The following is a 20,543-nucleotide window of genomic DNA, read 5'->3' as shown; positions in this document are numbered from 1 at the left end:
TGAACAAGAAAAACTTGCAGAAATAGAGCAGCGATGGCACAGGAGTTTTGTGCAATTTCCCCCAAATTTGTGCAACTATTCTCCTTCAGAGACTAAAGCAGGGCTGATTCAGTGTACAGAGGAAATTTGCACACATTCAGAAAATTGCTCAAATCAAACTGGGAAACAATCAAACTTGTTCAACAATTTGGATATTTTCAGTGGATACGTACACAGGAAACATTCACGTTCTGAGCTTCAAATAGGGCATGCTAGCATGCTTTATGACATAGGGATGGTCACTGTGGGGGAATCTTCCCACTGGAGGAGAATTGGATATCTCTGGAGCCCTCAGCCGGTCCATGGGATTTTCCTGAAATCCAATAACTTAATTGTGTCCCCCCCCCACCCTGAAATCACCATTTCCTCAGAAACTGAAATGTGGCACCTGCAGGAGCCATTTGCAAATTTGTGGTCAGAGTTTGCTTAATTTTCAGTTGTAAATTATGAGAAGATGCATAATTTGTGCAAATTATGCATATTTCTGCTATTTATTGCAGAAATTAGCACAAATCATGCCAATCTGTGCAATTTGCAGCTGCAATTGGCGCAAATGTTTTTTAAATATAAATATTATTAATTTACAGAAATTGCCACTGAGTCGGGCCAGCTGGCAGAAGACAGAATGTAGTTGGAGTGTGTGTGTGTGTGTGTGTGTGTGAGAGAGAGAGAGAGAGAGAGAGAGATGACAAAATTTCATTGAGCTCCAGCCCCCCCCAAATGGATTCCTCTGACATTCCTATTTGTAAGCAAAAATGGAATTCTCATACATCCCTATATTAACTATCCAGCAGATTTTTTCGGTAACAAAAATGATGAAGATACATAGGAAATACAGGGCATGGTTAAAAAGAAGGGGCAATAGGGGGCATGTCTAGACCAGGGGAGGGAAGGGGGAGGATCTCCCCTTTGTCCAATCGCATGTGCAACATCCTGGGAGGAAGGAGGGACGTTGCGCCCAGCATTTTTTCTTTTTTATAGATAGATGAGCACATGTGCGCTCCAATGAAAAGTGAGTTATATAAAAAAGCACCAGTTCCTGCTCCCACCCCAACCCTGATGGGAATGAAGCACCTGAAGAGCTCCGTGTCCTGTGCCCGGTTCCCGTCTCCTCATGTTTACTTGTGAGGAGGTGGGACAAAGCCGGATGAAGCCCATACCTCCTGCGGACTTGGGACGAACCTAAGACTGAGGGAAGAATTGGACTAAAAGCTGTCTCATTTATCCTGGGGAAATGAAGGGCTTATCTCTCCCTGCCCCCAGGATCCCCTGTGCGTCATATGGACACACAGGGATGATCCCAGGATGATCCCCGGGATAAGGACTAGTGTAGACGTGGCCAGGGATGATCTTATGACCGAAAGGTGGTCTAGAAACATTTTAAGAATAAAATAAATCCCAAGGTGACTCAAAAGGAAAACACCAATAGTTGCATATGCAAATTACATGAATCAAGTAATGTTATGTTTCAGTCCTATAGATGATTTAAGCAAAGGCAGTTAGAACTGAAATTTTCATCTGACATATTCAAATTCAAACACAAAGTTTTAGTGGTGCCCTAAAAGGAAGCAATAATAATAATAATAATAATAATAATAATAATAATAATAATAATAATAATGTAGTACAAATATCTGTGATTCAGAATATGCATAATTCCCTTTAAATTAATTGAAGTCATCCCAGACTTTCTGTACTTTCTCCCATTCTCACTGATTAAGAAAAGCCACAAGTAGCAACTCTCAGTTTGCCGAATCATTTTGTTGTGGTCTACTACAATTTACACTGAAGTATTCTTCTTGACAACCCGTTAAATCGACAGGAATGCTCCAGAGTCTGCAGATTATGGGTTGCAGTTTTTGTCACTCTCTGCAGAATCAGATTATACCCAGAGGACTCACATGTTAAGTGTGAATTTTTTACATGTTACATGGACCACATATATACACCACACCTCTTCTTAAACAATGTACGTTCCTCCAAATACCTTATTTTTCCAAGATGGTTTACATTATCTGAAAAATTCAGCTTTCCTAAAGTGAAAAAAATCCAGTTCAGCTCTCCAGTGGAATGTTTCTTTGCTGCTCACCAATTTACTGTTTTAAGGAATAGGGTTAGTCGCTCAAGAGAAAAGAGAGAGAAAGATTTATCAGTTAGACATTTACCTGACGGGTAGTGTTCATTCACTGGCCAGCCGTCCACCTGAAGTGTAGCATTGCCGCCATTTCGGGTAAAGCGCACAACATGGTATTTGCCGTCGTTCACTGGGGTGCTCTCTTCTTTGATAGAGATATCTACAGTGCCAATATTGAAGACTACACCAATTTTCCCTTGTTCCTGTGAAGAGAAGAAGGGGGAGAAACAACTTGAAGGCTGGAAACTATGTGCTATGAGGAAGGCTTGAAAGAACTGGGCATGTTTAGCCTGGAGAAGAGAAGACTAAAAGGAGGCATGACAAATATCTGAACGGCTGTCACACAGAAGATGGGAAAGACTTGTACTCTGTTGCTTCAGAGAGCAGGTCTAGATCTGATGTGTGGAAATGCCAAGGAGGCAGATGTCAATTAAACACCAGGAGAAACTTTCTCATCCTAGCAGAATTAGCTGTTTGACAATAGAACAGACTGCCTCACAAGATGGCGGTTCCTCTCTTCACTGGACAAGTTTAAGCAAAGGCTGGATGGCCATCTGTCAGGGATGCTAAATGACCTCCAAGGTCCCTTGCAACTCTACAATTCTATGATTGCATGAACATCTACTTGAAAACGTCTACATTCAAGGAAACTGGTCCAGAAAAACAGACTCAAATACATGTATTTTGAGAAGATCATCATTTGGGCATCACTAGTTCAAGCACTGATGACACATGCAGTAAGAATATCATGCATTTGATGAGGTGAAACTTCTCCAGTTCAATCTGTTGATGAAATGCTTTGAATCAATTCCACATTTCCCATTTTTACTGTATTGATAACAGTTGGGAATTCATATGAAAAGACATTCTTCCATGGGGGAAAAAAAACCCTCTGGAAAGTAAATTAACATTTTAGGGAGATTGATTCCATTCTATATTTCACAGTGACAATCTAGTTTTCTATGTGGAAAAGACTATTTTGTAGGGATGAACACTACATTTTGTGAGCCTTCACCTGTAGTCTGAAGTGGTACAGGCCAGGCAAAAACTGACCAACTCAGTGAAAGTAAGGTTCAAGAAAATGGGCTCTAACGGTAATGCCCATAATTACTTCTGGTGATTGAGTAGAATTGGGACTAGGGATGCCAGAGAAAGCCTCTACAGATCTAAATGAGGTTGTCGCCACAATTTACACCTAACTAAGCACTTTAGGATGCAATTTGCATAAATTGCTTGCACAATTTATGTATCACTACTTTTAAAAGGGAAAAACTAGACAAAATCTGTAAGCCAGGCCAGGGACCCTGGGGAAATCCATTGAGGCCCAAGATTTCTGGATTTCCCATGACTGACATTCCCCACACCAGACCCAGAAACTTTAAACTTTCTCTCCTCATACACAAAGGAGGAGATGGGGGAAGGGGTGCATGAACCTGAGGCTTGCGTTGACATGTTCTCATATCAGGCAACCATGCTTTCCCATTATGTCTGAACTGGGCCATAGAGTGAAGTCTTAGCTAAGAAGCTAAAAGATAAAAGAGGTTTGATTTCTGCATCACTCCTCAAGGCCATACTGCCTCATTGCAAGTAATGAAACAATTTAAAAAAGCCACTAGATAAATCTAGCAAATGTGTCACCCTGTAAGACCAACATAGCCCATCTGACATGTACAGGGGTTCATCAGGAGCAAAAATAAAGGTGAAAAGACTGGGTGCATTTGACTTGGTGTGTTACAACTTCTTTAGGACTAAAAAAAGCCCATGGTATAGCTTGATCTACAACTGCATCATATCTGCCTTATACCAGATCAGACCACAGGCCCATCTAGCCTGGTATCATTGACTCTGGTTGACAACAGCTCTCCAAGGTTTCAGGCAGGACTTTTTCCTAGCTCTATAGAAACTGAAGCTTAAACCTGGGATCTTCCGCATGCAAACCATGTGCTCTACCTCTGAGCTTCGATGACCCCTTCCCCTAAGCAAATGTGACACAGAGCCATTGTTTGCTTTAAAAAAAAAACAGAAATCACTGAAATATAAGATTTAACACAGAAATGAGCATCTGCTTCATGATCTTAAACAAGCTGGGCTTGGACCCCTCCACAGTTCCTTCCTCCATACAAAAGCCTCCAAGCGTCAACGAAAACAACAGCAAATCGAGCAGCAATGTTGTGACTGCCAGCATTGACAGCCAGAATGACTTACACGGATGCCAGCATCGAGGAAAGCATGCAGAAGAGAAAGGGGTGTCTGCCAGCTTCCAGTGAGTGAATCCAGCTGCTGCTGTTGATGCCCAACTGGCACTTTGATAAAGCTGCACCATGCTGTGAAATCCTATAGCATAAACCTTTGGACCATAGCAGAGAAAGGGTAGCATAGGATGAGTGTGTGTGTATGAGTGTGTGTGTGTGTGATCCACTGGCCTGTCATGGCTTGTATAAGGGACTATGGCTCAGTGGTAAAGCATAGATGTTACATGCAAAAGGCCCCAGGCAGTGGAGGCTGGTGGATCTCATTTCGGTGGGCTCTGATTCTGTTCTGGGTTTTAGTCAGAAGCAGCCAAATTACTGAAGGAGCTATCCAAAGTGCTGAGCCCCATCCCTACAATGAGTTCAGCACTTTGGATCACTCCTTTAGAGTTCTGGCTGGTTCTGACAAAACCCCAGAAAGGAATCACAGCCCCATCAACCTCGGAGTTGCCAGCCTCCACAGGTCCCAGATTTTAATTGGTCTCTCCATGCTTCGATTGCAGATGGAAGTAAGTACAGAAGGTTTAATTTGGTGAACGTGGAAATAGAAGCTTGTGAATATAACCTGCTGTGGGATGAGGGGGAAAAAACAATCCTAAGAACCAGAAAACACGATAGGCCAGCCTTCCCCAACATAGTGCTCTCCAAATGTCTTGGACTACAACTCTCATGATGGCTTGGGAGGATGGGAGTTGCAGTCATAGAATCATAGCATCATAGAATAGTAGAGTTGGAAGGGGCCTACAAGGCCATCGAGTCCAACCCCCTGCTCAATGCAGGAATCCATCTTAAAGCATACCTGACAGGTGATTGTCCAGCTGCCTCTTGAATGCGTCTAGTGTGGGAGAGACCGCAACCTCCCAAGGTAACTGGTTCCATTGTCGTACTGCTCTAACAGTCAGGAAGTTTTTCCTGATGTCCAGTCAGAATCTGGCTTCCTGTAACTTGAGCCCATTATTCCGTGTCCTGCACTCTGGGATGATTGAGAAGAGATCCTGGCCCTCCTCTGTGTGACAACCTTTCAGGTATTTGAAAAGTTGGAGGGTAGCAGATTGGGGAATGGTCCTGTAGGAGGGTTCCCCCACTTTTTTTGTGCTGTGGATACAGTAATCCATGAGGCACCAAATGAAATTGAGCAGACTTCCACCCCTCTCCCTTTGTCCTAGTTCCAAGATTTTTAGATGTCACTTCATCTGTAGCAATCAACATTTGCCTGTCCCTTCCTTCATGATAATCTATGTACATTCTTAGTCTGGTTATGTTTAAGAGACTTTTGCTATTATATGGAGGTAGAGCTCCATGTTTAAGTACTATATTAACCCACATCTTCAAGCACATTCCAATTTCTCCAAAGAACGGTCATTTTACTAACTGTTCCTTTGCTCAAAAAAGAAAAAAAGAGAGAGGAAGAGAAGGGGGGAAAGAAAAGAGAAAAATATATATGACAGAATTGTTCCCTCAGAAAGAGTTCTTATCCGTTCCAAAGTCTTGTAATATATGAGTTCCAAAGACTTCATATTATATAAGAATTGCTTTGTTAAAATTGTTCCTCTTTTTTGAAATATATGACTACTTTAGTTGAATTAGATATTCAGTTCCATTGTGAAGTTTGGGATGATGGTGCTCCAGCAGAGCAGCACATGATAGATATTCCAAAGGAGAACTATGACAGGTTGGATGCATCTTCCTCATTATGCCTTCAGAACACAAACCGCAGGTAGAATGGGGCTTCTGCCTCTTCTCCTCCCCCTTGCAGCCCCACACATGCCCTCAAAATCTCCTCTAGAGTGTGGAAGAGAGGATGTAGAAGTCCTGTTCCACCAGTTATATCCATTCTGCAGGCTCAACATGGATGCTGGATTTAGGGATAGCTATCGTAGGGAAATCTTGTTCACTTGGCTCAACGGATCCCTGCAGTGCCCCCAACTTCTGGGCCAAGTGGCGGGCCAGTTACCGAAACTTGGTAACTTTGCTGCCTTTTCTTTTTTAAATCCACAAGTCATGATGGATTTAATGTTGTTTTTATATTGTTTTTATGGGTTTTTTTAAATTTTTGTATACTTTTAATGTTTACTATTTTTAATTGTTGCAAACCGCCCAGAGAGCTTCGGCTGTGGGGCGGTATATAAATGTAATAAAATAAAATAAATAAATAATAAATGATTTGCACAAAACCATGGTTGTTGTTGTTGTTGTTGTTATTATTATTTACATTTGTATACTGCCCGAAAGCCGAAACTCTCTGGGCAGTTTACATAAGATCAAAACACTTAAAAACAATATACAAAATTTAAAACTACAAAAACGTACAACGTACACAGAAACATACATTTAAAACAACTATAAACCGCTTTAAAAAAGAAATCTAGGATCAGTAAAGCTCATCACATATTGCTAAATGCCTGGGAAAAGAGAACACTTTTAACCTGGCGCCGAAAAGATATCAATTTTGGCCCCAAGTGGGCCTCATTGGGGAGATCATTCCATAATTGGGGGGCCAGCACAGAAAAGGCTCTCTCCCTTGTTGCCGTCTCCGATCTTCCCTCGGAGTAGGCACCTGCAGAAGGAGATCCTGATTTGCACATAATCATGCCTGTAACTAATACATTTAGGCTGTTTACGGCTCCAATTTGTACAAATTGCACTATTTTCAGTCACAAATTTGTGCAAATAGTGAGCTCTGTAAATATGTATACCTGTGTTAGTGTGCAAATTGATTTGCACAAATTAAAAAAGTAGTAGAAAACCATGAGCTGGCCCAACTCATCACACAATGAGTTGGGCCAACTTGGGGGTGCATGAGCCGGATACCAGGGAGGCTAAAATTCATTGAGCTCCCCCCCCCCTCAAAAAAAACCTGATTCTTCTGACATGCCTATTTGGATTCAACTCATGCTAACATCATGTGGCAGAGTTGACACAAACATACATCATGCTAAAGAGCAACAGAAAGATACAGTCCATTTGCTTTTGAGGATCTTCCTGAACAGGTGCTTGCCTGGATATGTTCCCAGGAAGTGACAAGCCTTCATTAAAGGTTTTAGTAAATTTCTGAGACAGTGAAAAGCTAGGGAGTATGAACTATGAAACAGAGGCAAAGTTGGTGGGATGTTTACCCAAGCCAGATATTTCATTAATAACTGATCTGCTTTGCAAGTAGCAATATAATGACAATCATACTAACAGCAACCTCCTAGCTGCATTGTTATTTATAAGCGAGGGTATAATTGTAGACTCAGCACCCAGCTTTTGTTTGGATTTTACAACATCTGTTAAACTCTTTGCTTCAAGTCCCTTAACTCATTTCCAAGAGCAGAAGCTGAGCGAACAGCTTGATTGTCTTCATTCCAGACATGAAGACAATCTCAGCTGCCATTCGTTGCCCAGCCACCTTCTACCAAACAAATCCCTTCCTGCTATATTTATCCTTCATCAGCATAAATTCACTAGAAGTTGGTAAACTGGGTGAGAGTGGGGGGGGAAGCATGCACAAGTGTATTGAGGGTTACGTGCTGACAGGATAAAACAGCTGTTTTCAAACAGCTGGCAAAAACTCTAGTGGGAGTGGCTTTCAGCAACCCAGTACACATTCTAGCCATGGAATGTACCCAATGGCATTGCTCCATTGGTGGAATGGATTTCCCATATGGATCCTCCAGAGCAGATTTGGGACATTCACAGGGAGGTTCCAGCGGGGGACAAGAGGATGGGTGGAAGTCCTGTTTCATGAGTGGACTTCCAACCCAATGCGATGAGTCTGTGGCCTTAGCTAGACCTAAGGTTTATCCCGGGGTCGTCCCTGCCTGCTCCCGGGATATCCTGTGTGTCATTAACATAAACAAGGATGACCCCGGGACGATCCCGGATAAACCTTAAGTCTTGCTAAGGCCTTTGAGTGCAAGAGAGTGGTTAGACCTTTACAAACATTGTATCAGTATTCTTTATAGTATTAATCAATGATGCACATCATTTCCTGACATGGATTACTTAGGGCTGTTGCATGAAGCTATCCAAATAAAGACCATTAGTACAAGCTATGGCATAAGATAGTTAGACAAGAAGTTTCATAACTTTTCGTTAACTCCCATCAGAACTTTCACTAGTCTTATTTAATGCTCCTTTCAGTTTCCCTCAAAATTCCTCACTGAGGAGAAACCTCCAAACGTGCTTTGTTTTTTCTCTTCAGGTAAATCTGGGGCCAATCTTGCAACTCATACTTCCCCCTTCCCGAAATTCCTCAAACGTTTCACCTAAGGAAGAACACTCATCCCCCTCTTCTACAATTAGTCATTGGTTAGTTACCCAGCTGAAGGTTGCTTAGAGCAATAAATAACTCTAAAGACATTTCATTATCACTATGTATATTATTTTTATGTTGCACAAATATGATTGTTCTGTGTGAACCAAGGGTTACTTTTCCTAAGCTTTTAGAAAGGATGAAATAACTGTGAGGTGCAATATTTCACTGCTAAGAACTAGTGTCTAAAGCTAATCTCTGCATTTCTAGCAGTGTGAAGATCTGGCTTCAAATCATAATCTCCACTATAGCCAAACTCCACTGCAGTCACACAGTCTAAGAATAAAGCTTCTCTGAACCTCCTTGTATTCTACCCTTTCCAGAAGTCTGTCTTCTTTATTTCATGGGGCTGGGAACCAGAGGCTGGGTGTCAGCTGCCTGCAGTTCAGCGACGGACAGCTGCCATTCCTCCAAGATGTATTGGATTTGAACAGAAGCTACTTCGTTTCAAATCCTAGCTCATCCAGGCGTTTGCTGGGTGAACTTGAGCAAGTCACTATCATTCATCTTAAGCTTCCCATTTATATTAGAAATATTAATGACAAAGTCTGAGTTAAGGGCAGTGTGGTACTTTGCATACCAAGAACTGAGCTGCAAAATCTTGTTGTGCAGGACAAGGTGGATTGTACTATTTCAGATTGGAGCGAAGGGGAAAGGAAGCTCATATGTTAATGCTCCCTCATATGAAAGTACTCCAGGAATATATTTATTTATTTATTGCATGTATATACTGCCCCATAGCCAGGCGGTTTACAAGCTCTCTGGGAGAAAGGTCCTAGCCTTCTGGGACATGCTAGGTTTGGACGTGCAGGGATTTTGTTATATAGGGAAGCATTGAGACATGCTGTATCCCCCATCTGAAGTCTAAAGTGAAACAGTTTAGCAAGAGCTACACCACATGATTCTGGTAGCTCTGAAATGTGCTCAACTTGTTCTCTCTCTCTCTCTCTCTCTCTCTCTCTCTCTCTCTCTCTCTCATATGCAAAACAGTAAGAACTCGCTTTTCACAAAAAAGTGGACTCAGCATAGATCTTCCATAATCGTTGTAATGGGTGTTTTGAGACAGAAGTATCCTCCTAGGGAATTACTTATTACATTTTATGGACTTGTTCATATATTAAGGTGCAGTAGAACTTAGTTTTCCCAGAAGGCTGGGTGTGAGCTGAAGCCAAGAAGAGCCATCCCAGTTGGATTTTATGCTTCGGGAGAGGGAATGTGCACTGGTGGACATTTTAGGATCTTTTAGTAAAGCTGCCTGAATTTTGCAACTTGGACCCATTTTTGATTATACAGATGCTGCTGCTTCCTCCAAGCCTTTTATCCCTCAGTCTGTTTCTTTTTGTTACTTACTGAATGTGTCGTTTACTTGCTTACCAAAAGGTTTAGAGTTCTTCCCCTCTTGTTTCAATTCCTTTGCAAACCTCTTCTTGTTACATGGGAAGGGCTGTGTCTGACTATTTCGAAATGACAAAGACTTGGGGAGCAACCAAAAGATCGGGAGAACTGCTCAACCGAGGAAAATATCATTCATTTCAGAATGTCTTTGGGGAAAGCGTAAGTTCTTGGCAATTGAAGCTGACAACAGCTGAACTGGAAGTGGCCTAAAACACAGCCAGGCTGATACTTACAAGCAGCATGGAAAGCACCACATAATGTTTTAACTGCTAGGCATCTTGATCAAGATGGTCAGCACAATTGCTAGATGTCTGTGTCATGGCAGTGGGTCTGTGTGATGCACCCTAACGGTTAATCAGAGCTGTCTGTCTCAGGGTATAGGATGTGTGTGTGCCTGTGTAAATTATCTGGGAGAAATCCTAGAAAAAAAGGACATTCTAGTGCTAGGAAGGATGGGTAAACATGCATATCATTTTGTCACAGGGCAATTAGCCACAGTGTTGCAGGATAAAGAGGGTGAAAGTTCAAGTGGCTTTTGACAACATTCATCAATTGGAATTTGCTTTTGGAAGCCGCATGCACTGGGCTGCAAGAATGTCCATCCATCCTTGCTAAAGCAATTTATTTAGCTATGGGACTGGCGGTATAATTATATAATGCATACTCCAAAGTATTCTATAGCTGGCCAAGGATGTAATGGGCTTTCAGTGTGGTTCAGCAGGACCACAGCTGGGAGATTGCTTTCATTGCTGGACTTTTCATTATCAGGCAGGTATTGACAAACCGGGGGTGGTGGGCAGTTCTGAGAAAAATCAGCAGAAATGGTCAGGTGATTGAAGAGAACGATTTACGAAGAAAAATACAGCTACATGAACCTATAATGGCATATAATCAACCTATTCCAGCACACTAAATAGGTCAATCAGTGCTTTTCACACAGAGACACACGCGTGCACACACACACATTGATCTCCAACGTCCACTCGGAAAAAAGGCATAGAATTTTTAATTAACAGGGTATTCTGAGACATTGATGGCATTATAGTCTCTCACTCACATACCACTAAGCAAGACATAGAATCAACACTATGTCAGACAATGCATTCCGTTTGCAGAACAAACAGACAGCAATGTAGTAAGGAATGTCAGACAAATCCACTTGGTGGGTGGAATTTTCCCAGGTCCACCTCTGCCCTGGATTTCCTTCCAGTTCCTACTTCAGTGCCTGACTCCATCTGCAGTGAGTCAGGTCAGTTTATACATTTTCTGGGGATTTTGTCATTTTGTTTGCAGGTTCTGCTATTTGTGCAAATATGTGAGCGATTTGCATGAATTTCTGAGCAGTTTGCGTGAATTTCTGGGTAATTTGCATGAATTTCTGAGCAATTTGCATGGGTTTCTGAGTAATTTGAGCAAATTACCAGCAGATTCATGCAAATTGCTCAGAAGTGTGCACAAATTGCAGAAGCGGGGGTGGGGTGGGGAATAGAAAAAGTTCCTAGAGTTTGAAGAAAAGGCTGCAGCTCAACTCACAAATGCAAAGCAAGTCATACACACTGCAGAACTCCATCGACTCAAAAAAGAACTAGATTACCCAGCAATCGACACCCCTAAATGTAGCACAGAATACAGGTCAGGGGGTGTAATGAAATAAATCATTGGCTACTTATTCTGAAACACAATCACAAGACATGACAATCTTCTCTAATTGAGCTAACATCCTGAATGAAAAGTATTTACCATCCAACAATAAATGGGAAGAGAGTGAACATTGTGAAACTCCAGCAGGAGAAAGCCCCAGAATTGGGGCACCTGGGGATGTCAGAGGAATCTGTCCTGGAGGATATATCAGTCACTCAGCTATACTTCCTCCCTCCCTCCTCCTCCTCCTCCTGCAACATTTTGAGAAGTGGGGCGGGAGGGGGGGAGATGCGATTTGGAGACATAAAGTCTGCAGCCATGCATCGTATACAAAACATGAGTACGTCATGAAACTGTAAGTGGCGCTGCTTCTGTTGGCTTCAGAAAGAAGCCCGCTTTGCCTTGAGACACAACAGACATGGAAGAAAGTGACTTAATTCTGCTCAGGCTTCAAACTTTGTTTGAATCTTATGCACAACTGTAACCCGACTCATGTACCCACCCTCTCGACATAATGCATCTACAGTACAAACAGCAGGGCCTTGGAACCCAATCTGGAATGATGACGATGATGATGATGATGATTTGCATTATTATTATTTACTTTGTTATACTGCACAGTAGCCAAAGTTCTCTAATAATGTCACCATTCCACTTTTCACTCAGGCAAATATCAATGGTTTCAGTGCCGCCTCTTTTTAAAGTTTAATCATTTTAGTGCTATTCCTTTTCTCCCCCACCACACCCCAGGGAGCCATTCATACATGGCCTGTGGTCTCCTTGTGCTCTTGCCCATTGTTTCTAATCTAAGGTGCTGCCCCAAATGCTGATCTAAACGTCTCAGAGCTGATTCCACTGCCCAGCTGGCAGTAAAAGCCACCCGGTGATAGGTTTCATGCACATCAGCCCCTGCTGTGGCATGCCATGGCACTTTCCAGGAGTAATCTGTTGGCAAACATAACACATTTGTTTCCATGAGTGTTTGGGAGCTCACAGCCCTGCTGTGATAACAATTAGATTTCTGATTCGTGCTATGTTGCCCTTTTAATTGGCTGTAAGCTGCCTCTAACTGACAGAGAGGCAGGATATTTATTTATTTATTTATTTAAAAAATACATAAATAAAACTGTTGTTTTATAAGTGAAGCTGAAGTCATGTAATATGCTTCTGAGAAGTTTAAATGAAACAAATAACTGAATAAATAAATAGGATTGTTTCTGATATCGTGATTTCAAAGTGGTGGGTGGGTGGGTGGGTAAGTCGCTCAGACCTGAAAAATCATCTTACACTTCAATCGAATGCTACATTTGAACAGAAAAAAGTGACCCACGCGTGCCGCATTGACAGAGTTTAAGTTTTTAGAAGGTCGGACATTTTTCAAAGTGGCACGGAGACAAAAGGTGGCCTTTTTTCCACCTTGCTGATCTAACGTGACCGTAATATGGCTCGCCACCTCCTCCAGCCTCAGACTGTCAAATTGTCCTGCCTGTCCAGTTGCCTGGAAGAACTCATTTAAACGGGGATCAGGTCAGTGGCATAAAATGCAACAGGAGAGAAGAGATAGAAGTGATGACTGGTTGTCACTGACTTTCAGTCTCATCCCATGCAAGTGAAGGACAGCAGTGGCAGGCAACATATTTCGGCAAAAGCACAGGGCTGGGAAGGGAGGGGGCGGAGAGGATGGGTATCGGATGTCAGCATAACATAGTGTATTGATATTAAGATGGATGGATCCAACAGTTTTGTTTTGTCTAGAGCAGGGTCTATGCTACTTGCAGTATTGACAACTGTTGGGGCCCATGACACATTCCCTATATTATTTTCAGACCATTTTCAATAGGGGTGTGCACGGACCCCCCGCTCTGCCCCGCGGGCAGATCCGAAAATTTCGGATCAGCCCGCTCCACTCCGCCCATACTCCACTCCTCTTCACCGCGGAGCTCCAGCTCTGAATCGGAGCTCCGCAGTGGAGAGGAGTGGCGCCAGGTAAGGCCAGGAGAGGTGGGCGAGGGGGGGGTTACCAGGCCCTGCCGCCGTTGCCGCCCGTGCGGCGACGGCGGCAGAGCCCGGTAAGGGACCAAGGGGGAGGGGGGCCTTACCTGCCTCCGTCCATGGTCCGTCGGCTTCTTCAATTGAGCCCGCGGTTCAACCAGGAAGTCTGGGCCGCAAGTGCAGCCTAGACTTCCTGGTTGAACCGCGGGCTCAATTGAAGAAGCCGACGGACCGCGGATGGATGCAGGTAAGGGAGAGGAGGGGGTTTACCGGGCCCTGCCGCTGTCGCCGCATGGGCGACAGTGGCAGGGCCCGGTAAACCCCACTTACCTTTCCGGCGGAGCTCCGGATCGAGGCGAAGGATCCGCCTTCACCTCGATCCTCTTCGCCACGCTCCGCCGGCCCCCCAATCCTCTTCGCCTCCGCCTTAAGGGCAGGCGAAGCCCCCCGCTCCGCTTCTAATTCGCCGGTCCGATTAGAAGCGGAGCACATCCCTAATTTTCAACATGTTACATCCTGCTTGGTGTAGATCTGGCCTAGGTCTGTCAGTTTTCAGTCTTTAAATTGGTTCATCCCAAACTTTGAAAATGGGTTTTTAAAAACAAACAAAAAACAAAAACGAAACATACACTTGCATGGAAATTCTTGTGTTTGTGTGCACATTTCTTCTAAGCTGCACATTTTGTTGAAAGCACTCTTCGTTTTTGAATGTTATTTCCCATAATATACTCATCTGGGGTACAGATGTTTTTGATCTGAGAACACCATTGAAGAAAATGGAGAAGTGCGGATTTTGAAGGATAACTGAGTTTCGTTTGACACGGTGGTGTGAAAGTGCAAAATTTGCAAAATTTGCAATAAAATGCCAAGTGAACAAGTCCCTCCTTGCTCCATACCTACAGGTGACAAGCTTGTCTAGTACACTGGCTAGTTCCCTTTCCTCCAGAGGTACCAACTCAATTCCTGATACTGAAAGTTGAAGCCTATACCAGCAGCAAGGGCAACAAGAAAATTCTGCTGCTCAGCTTCCATGACTATGTAGACATTTGGAGCAGCTTGATGGCCGAATATGTGCCATCTGGTGAGGCTGGGCTGGCAAGGGTCAAGCACTTATTGAATGCTACACATGAATGCCATGCCATGCCTGTTCGTAGCAATATTTGTTTTCTCAAATCCCCGATCACAGCAGCTGGCCAAACAGTTGGAATACTTAGAGGGTGAGGAAATTCAACAAAATGCAGAGGTCAAATGGTGAATGCATTTAAAATTTAATTTGCCATGCCATATCAAGAATCAGAATGAGATGATCTGAAGGTGTTCATTCATGCAACTGTTTGCAAATATAAAATCTCTCTGGCCTTAGCTAGACTGGGCTTTATCACGGGGCGAACCCCAAGATCATCCCTGTGCATCCAGATGACGCACAGGGGATCCCAGGATCAGTGAGGGATCATCCCTCCCTTGTCCCAGGATAGAGCCCTCCCCTTTGGGCCTGCTTTTTCCACGGTCTCGGGCCGGGGAACATCTGGCCCATTTCCGCGGCTTGACCTCGCTCCACTCGATTACTCGCGCGGAGCCGGGAGCCGCACAAAGGGCACAGCACTCCTCAGGAGCACTGTGCCCATCAGGGATAGGGTGGGGGGAGTGGGGAAACCAAATTAAATTTAAAAAATGACTACCTTTAGCACACGAGTGTTCGTGTGCTACGTCCTCTTTAAAAAATAAAAATGGCAGATGCAACACCTCTCTTCCTGAGATCATCGCGCCTTATGTGTAAATGAGGGAGAGATTTCGTATTAATCCCAATGCGAGATCTCCCTTCCTCTCTCCCGGAACAAAAGGTAGGTCTAACTAAAGCCTCTCTCTCTCTCTCTCTCTCTCTCTCTCTCTCTCTCTCTCTCTCTCTCTCTCTCCCACACACACACACACACACACAAACACATTTGGGAGAAAAAGCTAGTGCTGTGCCAAATCCTGCTCCCTATTTTTGGGAACTCTTTCTTTCCTTATGAAAGAGACATTGTTTTTTCTGCCTCTTTTACAGGGAGGGAGAAGAATTTTAGAAAATTTTCTCCTTGGGGAGCAGGACAGCATTTCCACCTACCTTTTTAAGTGTAGGCTGTTGTTGAGGGGGTCAACTGCTGGCACTTGGAGGAACCCATCATTTCTTCCTGAATGCCTTGCCCACTCCAATAGGAATTCAGGAAGAACTCATGGGCTCCTGCAAGTGCTGGTAATGTGTTATATATATATATATATATATATATATATATATATATATATATATAAAGAACCACTTTCAAGAACTGCCAACAGTTCTTGAAACCCTGTCTCCTAACCCAAGGAGAACATTCTCTGAAATTCTCACCTCTCACAGCCTCTTTCACCAGAGTTTTTGTTCTGCCACCCATAAAATGCTGAAAATGGAAGAATTGAAATTTTCAGAACAGCACTAGGAAAAAACCTCCCATTTTAGCATTGTTATTTGAAACTTCATCTCTTTCCTCACAATGCAAATAGCAGCCATGAAGTCGGGTGGAGAGGGGTGGAATCTAGATTTGGACTGTGTGGCAGGGAAAAAGGGTTAAATCCTCTCTCCCCCATGGCCCCAAACTGGATCTCCCCATGGATAATTCCTTTAAAAAAATGATCACACCATTCATGCTTGCATAATTATTATAATTTCTTATGAACCTCAAGATGAATGATATATTGGTCATATTCAAGTATTACCTGTCAATGACAAGCCAGATAACCAACTAGGGAGCAACTGTAGAAAGCAACAATTTACAGGAAGCAGGAAGAAGGTTAGTCTGCAAACACCTGTTTGTGAGGTGCTGCTCAGCGCAGTGGGCCTCAGAACAACGTAGTGGGCAGTGCCATTAGATTGGTTCTCCTGGATCATGTGACTCTCAGGATTAAAATAATTCTCATCCATGTTACCTATTCTCTAGTTTGAAATGCATACAGTTCACTTCTCCAATCAACAGCTCTTATGGGGAATTAGTGCCTGTCCCACTGTGCCTGTTCCAACTGAAGCCCTGAAGCATCTGACCGATGTCCAGCCCTCTAAAAAAGAAATGGAGGATGCAGCTTTCCCATTCTCTGCTTTGCCTTTAAGCCACCGTTCATGTTCTATAAGTCTTCGTTATAGAATTAGGTTACACATTATTCTTTCGAGGCCTAAGTATTAGAGAGCAAAGGATGCAATTCAGATTGAATTTGTAAGAAATTGTTCAAACGGAGCATTGTTTATTCATGCAACTTAGAATTTATGAAATAACTGAATTCTCCTTTTCAGAAATTCTTAGTCGGGTGGCTCCTAATTGAACTTTATACCCTGTTTTGGATTAGGGTTAGATACAGGGTTAGGAGTAGTGCTGGGTTATTATAACATGCTGATACTTCTGTAAAAACCAAGGCCTAATCTACACGAAGCAGGATATTGCACTGTGAAAGTGGTATAAAAGCGGTATATAAGAGGCATGGGTCACACCAAGCAGGATATAGCACTATGAAAGCGGTATATAGTATGTGTCTATGGGCCCCAACAGTTGTCAGTGCACTTCAATACCGCTATAAAGCAGTAGTGTGGCTCCTGCCTTTTATATACCGCTTTCATACCACTTTCATAGTGCAACATCCTGCTTGGTGTAGATTAGGCCCCAGAATCTTTCATTGGCATGGAACTGACACGGTCTAACGCTGCAAACATTACCCATGGTTCCTTAAGATGTCACAGCAAATTTTTACGCTTGAAGGCAGACTAAAAACCATCTTAAATGAAAAAGAACAACAATATTACACATTTGAAAAAGGTACACTATATATCAGATTTATCATTTGAAGGAGCTATGAGGTATTCCAATGAAGCAACTGCTTTTTACATATGCATGCTAATTAATAACCCACATCAGATTATAAAACTCCTAGATTTGATTTCCCAAGCTAGCTGTGCATAGAAAGGGTAATGAGCTATAATTACTAAGAATAATGGTGTTCTCACCCATGGAGTACTTTGGAATTTTTACCACACAAAATCTACTAACATCCTCATGTGATATTCAAGCTTTATTATTCCCATTACACAGAAGCGGCCATAATGTAAGGATTAGTGAAAATAAAGTTACAAATTCAGGATATTAGGAAAATTGCTTACAAAATGCATTCATCAGGAAAAACGTGTACAAAAATGCATGAATTTGTGAAAATGCACACAAAAACGCATACACGTTTTCTGTGAACTCAAAAAAGAATTTTCAGTTTGGGATGAAGGAAATTTTAAATTATAAAAAATGAGAAATAGGGATGGATGGTTTCGCCCACATCTGATTCGTTGGGCACTCCCCCCTCTGCCTCCGTGTTCCCCCACTCATGCATGGTGCCACGCAAGCTTCTTTTGAGGCTCAGTGAGCATCTGATGATGTTGCGAACCCATCTGCCCACATCCGGAACCTCCATGGTGCAGAGCAATGGAGGATCAAGTAAGTAAGTATTTTCTCCATTGCATAAATGGCAGCCAAAAGGCTGTGAGGAGAACAGCACTCCCATTGCCAAGCAATGGTGAGATGTCCCTAGGTCTTGTAGGAGATGACAGTCACAAGATGGTGTCATTGGCGGATGAAGAAGCAGGAAGTGACTGCTGGCTGGGTGGCATAAATTAAGGGCAAGAGGCTGGAGGGATCTTAGTCGGGGAGGTTTAAAATGCTATGTGTCATTTGATTCCCATCCTTCTCTGGGAGGTGAGTGGAAGTCCTAGACCAAGAATCCTGAACTCCCCATTAGTTGTACCACAGCTTTCACCCCGCCCTCCTACCCTCTCTCACACAATATACACAGAGTGGACAATTCCCAATATTAACCAGTGATAGTATTATGTTTTGAATAGAGTGATTTACAGATCTGTGTGCTGTGGTGGCAGAGTGGCCAGGACTCTGTCTGAACTATCAGCTTGCTGATCCCAACAGATATTTATTAATCATCACATGGGAGGAATGGCAATGATATCATGTAAGCTAAAGAAAGGGAAGTGTACGTGTCACTGTTTGGGATACTTGGCATTTAGCTGACATTGTCCGCCTGCCAACCTTGCCCACCGCACAGCCTATAATTTTGCTAACAAATTGAACAATTTCAAAGAATGGGCATCTTACTGCCTGTCATAAAAGCAGCAAATTGAGGGGTGTGTGTGTTATATATTAAGATAGTAGCAACTGGAAACAAGAACAAGCAAACCATTCCTTTCTTAATATTGTCATGGGCCATCTCTGTCCTTTTCCCCTGAATACAGGCGATGTCTGCCTATTTGGCATCCCAACCCACAAGGTTGGGTTAAAGTTATGGAATCATTGTCTATTGTGCCTTTTCTCTATATAGGGATGTCAGAAGATTCTGTTTGGGGGGTGAAGCTTGACGGCTTTTTTTCTGGTTCAGCCACGCAGATTTCATTCCACTTCCCTCTCCTGATGCCAACTTGCTCTGTAGTGAGTGGAGCCAGCATGCAGACTTTCATATTATTATTATTATTATTTTAATGGTGGCAATTTTTGCATTTTTTTCATGGGTTCTGCCACTTGTGCAACTTGCACAATTCTTAGATTTTTTGGGGGGTTGGTCTTAAAATGTATGCAACCTTGCACAAATCTTTTACTTGTGCAACTGTGCAGCATTGTAAATCCACCCCCCTTAATGGATTGGACACGCTACGGGAATCCATCAGGCTTGAACAGAAGATCCCTTAGTGACAGACACCCCTGAGTGTGCCACAACTGGAATATGGCTGTCTGTTTGAAAGAACTCACATTAACAAAGCCTTCATTAGCTACTTAACAAAAGAGTTCTTCTGGGCTAAAATGCTAGAAAATTAGCCTCCCTGATCATGAACTTTTTTTTTTTTTTTTTTTTGCTGTTGTTCAAAAGAAGACAATTTAGGAACATGGCTTGAAATAATCATAGGAACACAGGTAGTTGCCTTATAATGAGACAGATCATTGGCCCATCTAGCCAGTCAGGCAGCAGCTCTCCAGGGTTTCAAGCAGGAGTTTTTCCAACCCTACCTGAAGATGCCAGGGATTGAACCTCGGACCTTCTGCATGCAAGGTAGATGCTCTACCACTAAGCTATGGCCCCTGATAGGGATGCTCAAACAAGTGATGTTCAAAATTACTCAGAATTCAAGTTCCCTGTACACAAATAGGAAAATGGCGCAAACCAAGCAGCAATGGAACATGAAATTTGTGCACATTTCCCCAAATGTGCCCCATTTCCCTAATTTGCCCAACTTTCCTCCATAGACTAATGCAGGGCTGATTTATTCTACAAGGGAAATTTGTACAAAAGGGAAGCAAGGAAGTTGCACAAATTAAAAAAGCAAATTTTTCATGGACATATACTTGTGCTCGCAGTTGTGTTCAGGGCTTCAAACAGGGCATCCTCACATATTTTGTTAGCAGAAAGGAAACACTCATATATTCCTAGATTTTGAGCAGGGCTGGTTCCTCCAGTGCCCAGGGTTACAACCCTAATGGTCACATCCCCCTTTTTCTGGCATCCTTTTGTTGTCGTAATCATGAGAGTTGGCAGTTATGACCTGTAATGCCACATTGATAAAAGCTTTCCCTGTAGAAATGCCTTCATCTGCATAAGGCTTGAGGGTACAGAAGGTACTTTGCCTGCCTTCCCAAATCTGGCCACCCAAAGCAGCTACTGCATTGCAGTTTTGAAACAATATGATCATAAACTGCAAACTAACATAAACCTTCCGAAGATGGGGTACGTTTCTCACTTGGGTGACTGA

The 20,543-nt window shown here is 42.9% G+C and overlaps 1 protein-coding gene across 9 annotated transcripts in view; it reads right to left on the bottom strand.

Moving 5' to 3' along the window:
• Positions 1–20,543, bottom strand: part of NRXN3 (neurexin 3) — a 1,089,604-nt gene that overhangs the window by 234,118 nt on the left and 834,943 nt on the right. For all 9 annotated transcript variants that reach the window (XM_063117923.1, XM_063117925.1, XM_063117924.1 and 6 more), the window contains one exon: positions 2,205–2,376. In XM_063117923.1, the coding sequence (XP_062973993.1) occupies positions 2,205–2,376 (172 nt within the window). The remainder of the gene's footprint in view (positions 1–2,204; positions 2,377–20,543) is intronic.

Source organism: Elgaria multicarinata, chromosome 2, assembly GCF_023053635.1.
Source record: "Elgaria multicarinata webbii isolate HBS135686 ecotype San Diego chromosome 2, rElgMul1.1.pri, whole genome shotgun sequence".
Taxonomy (NCBI): domain Eukaryota; kingdom Metazoa; phylum Chordata; class Lepidosauria; order Squamata; family Anguidae; genus Elgaria; species Elgaria multicarinata.
The sequence above is the reverse complement of the archived record's forward strand: the minus strand, read 5'-3'. Positions and strand labels throughout refer to the sequence as shown.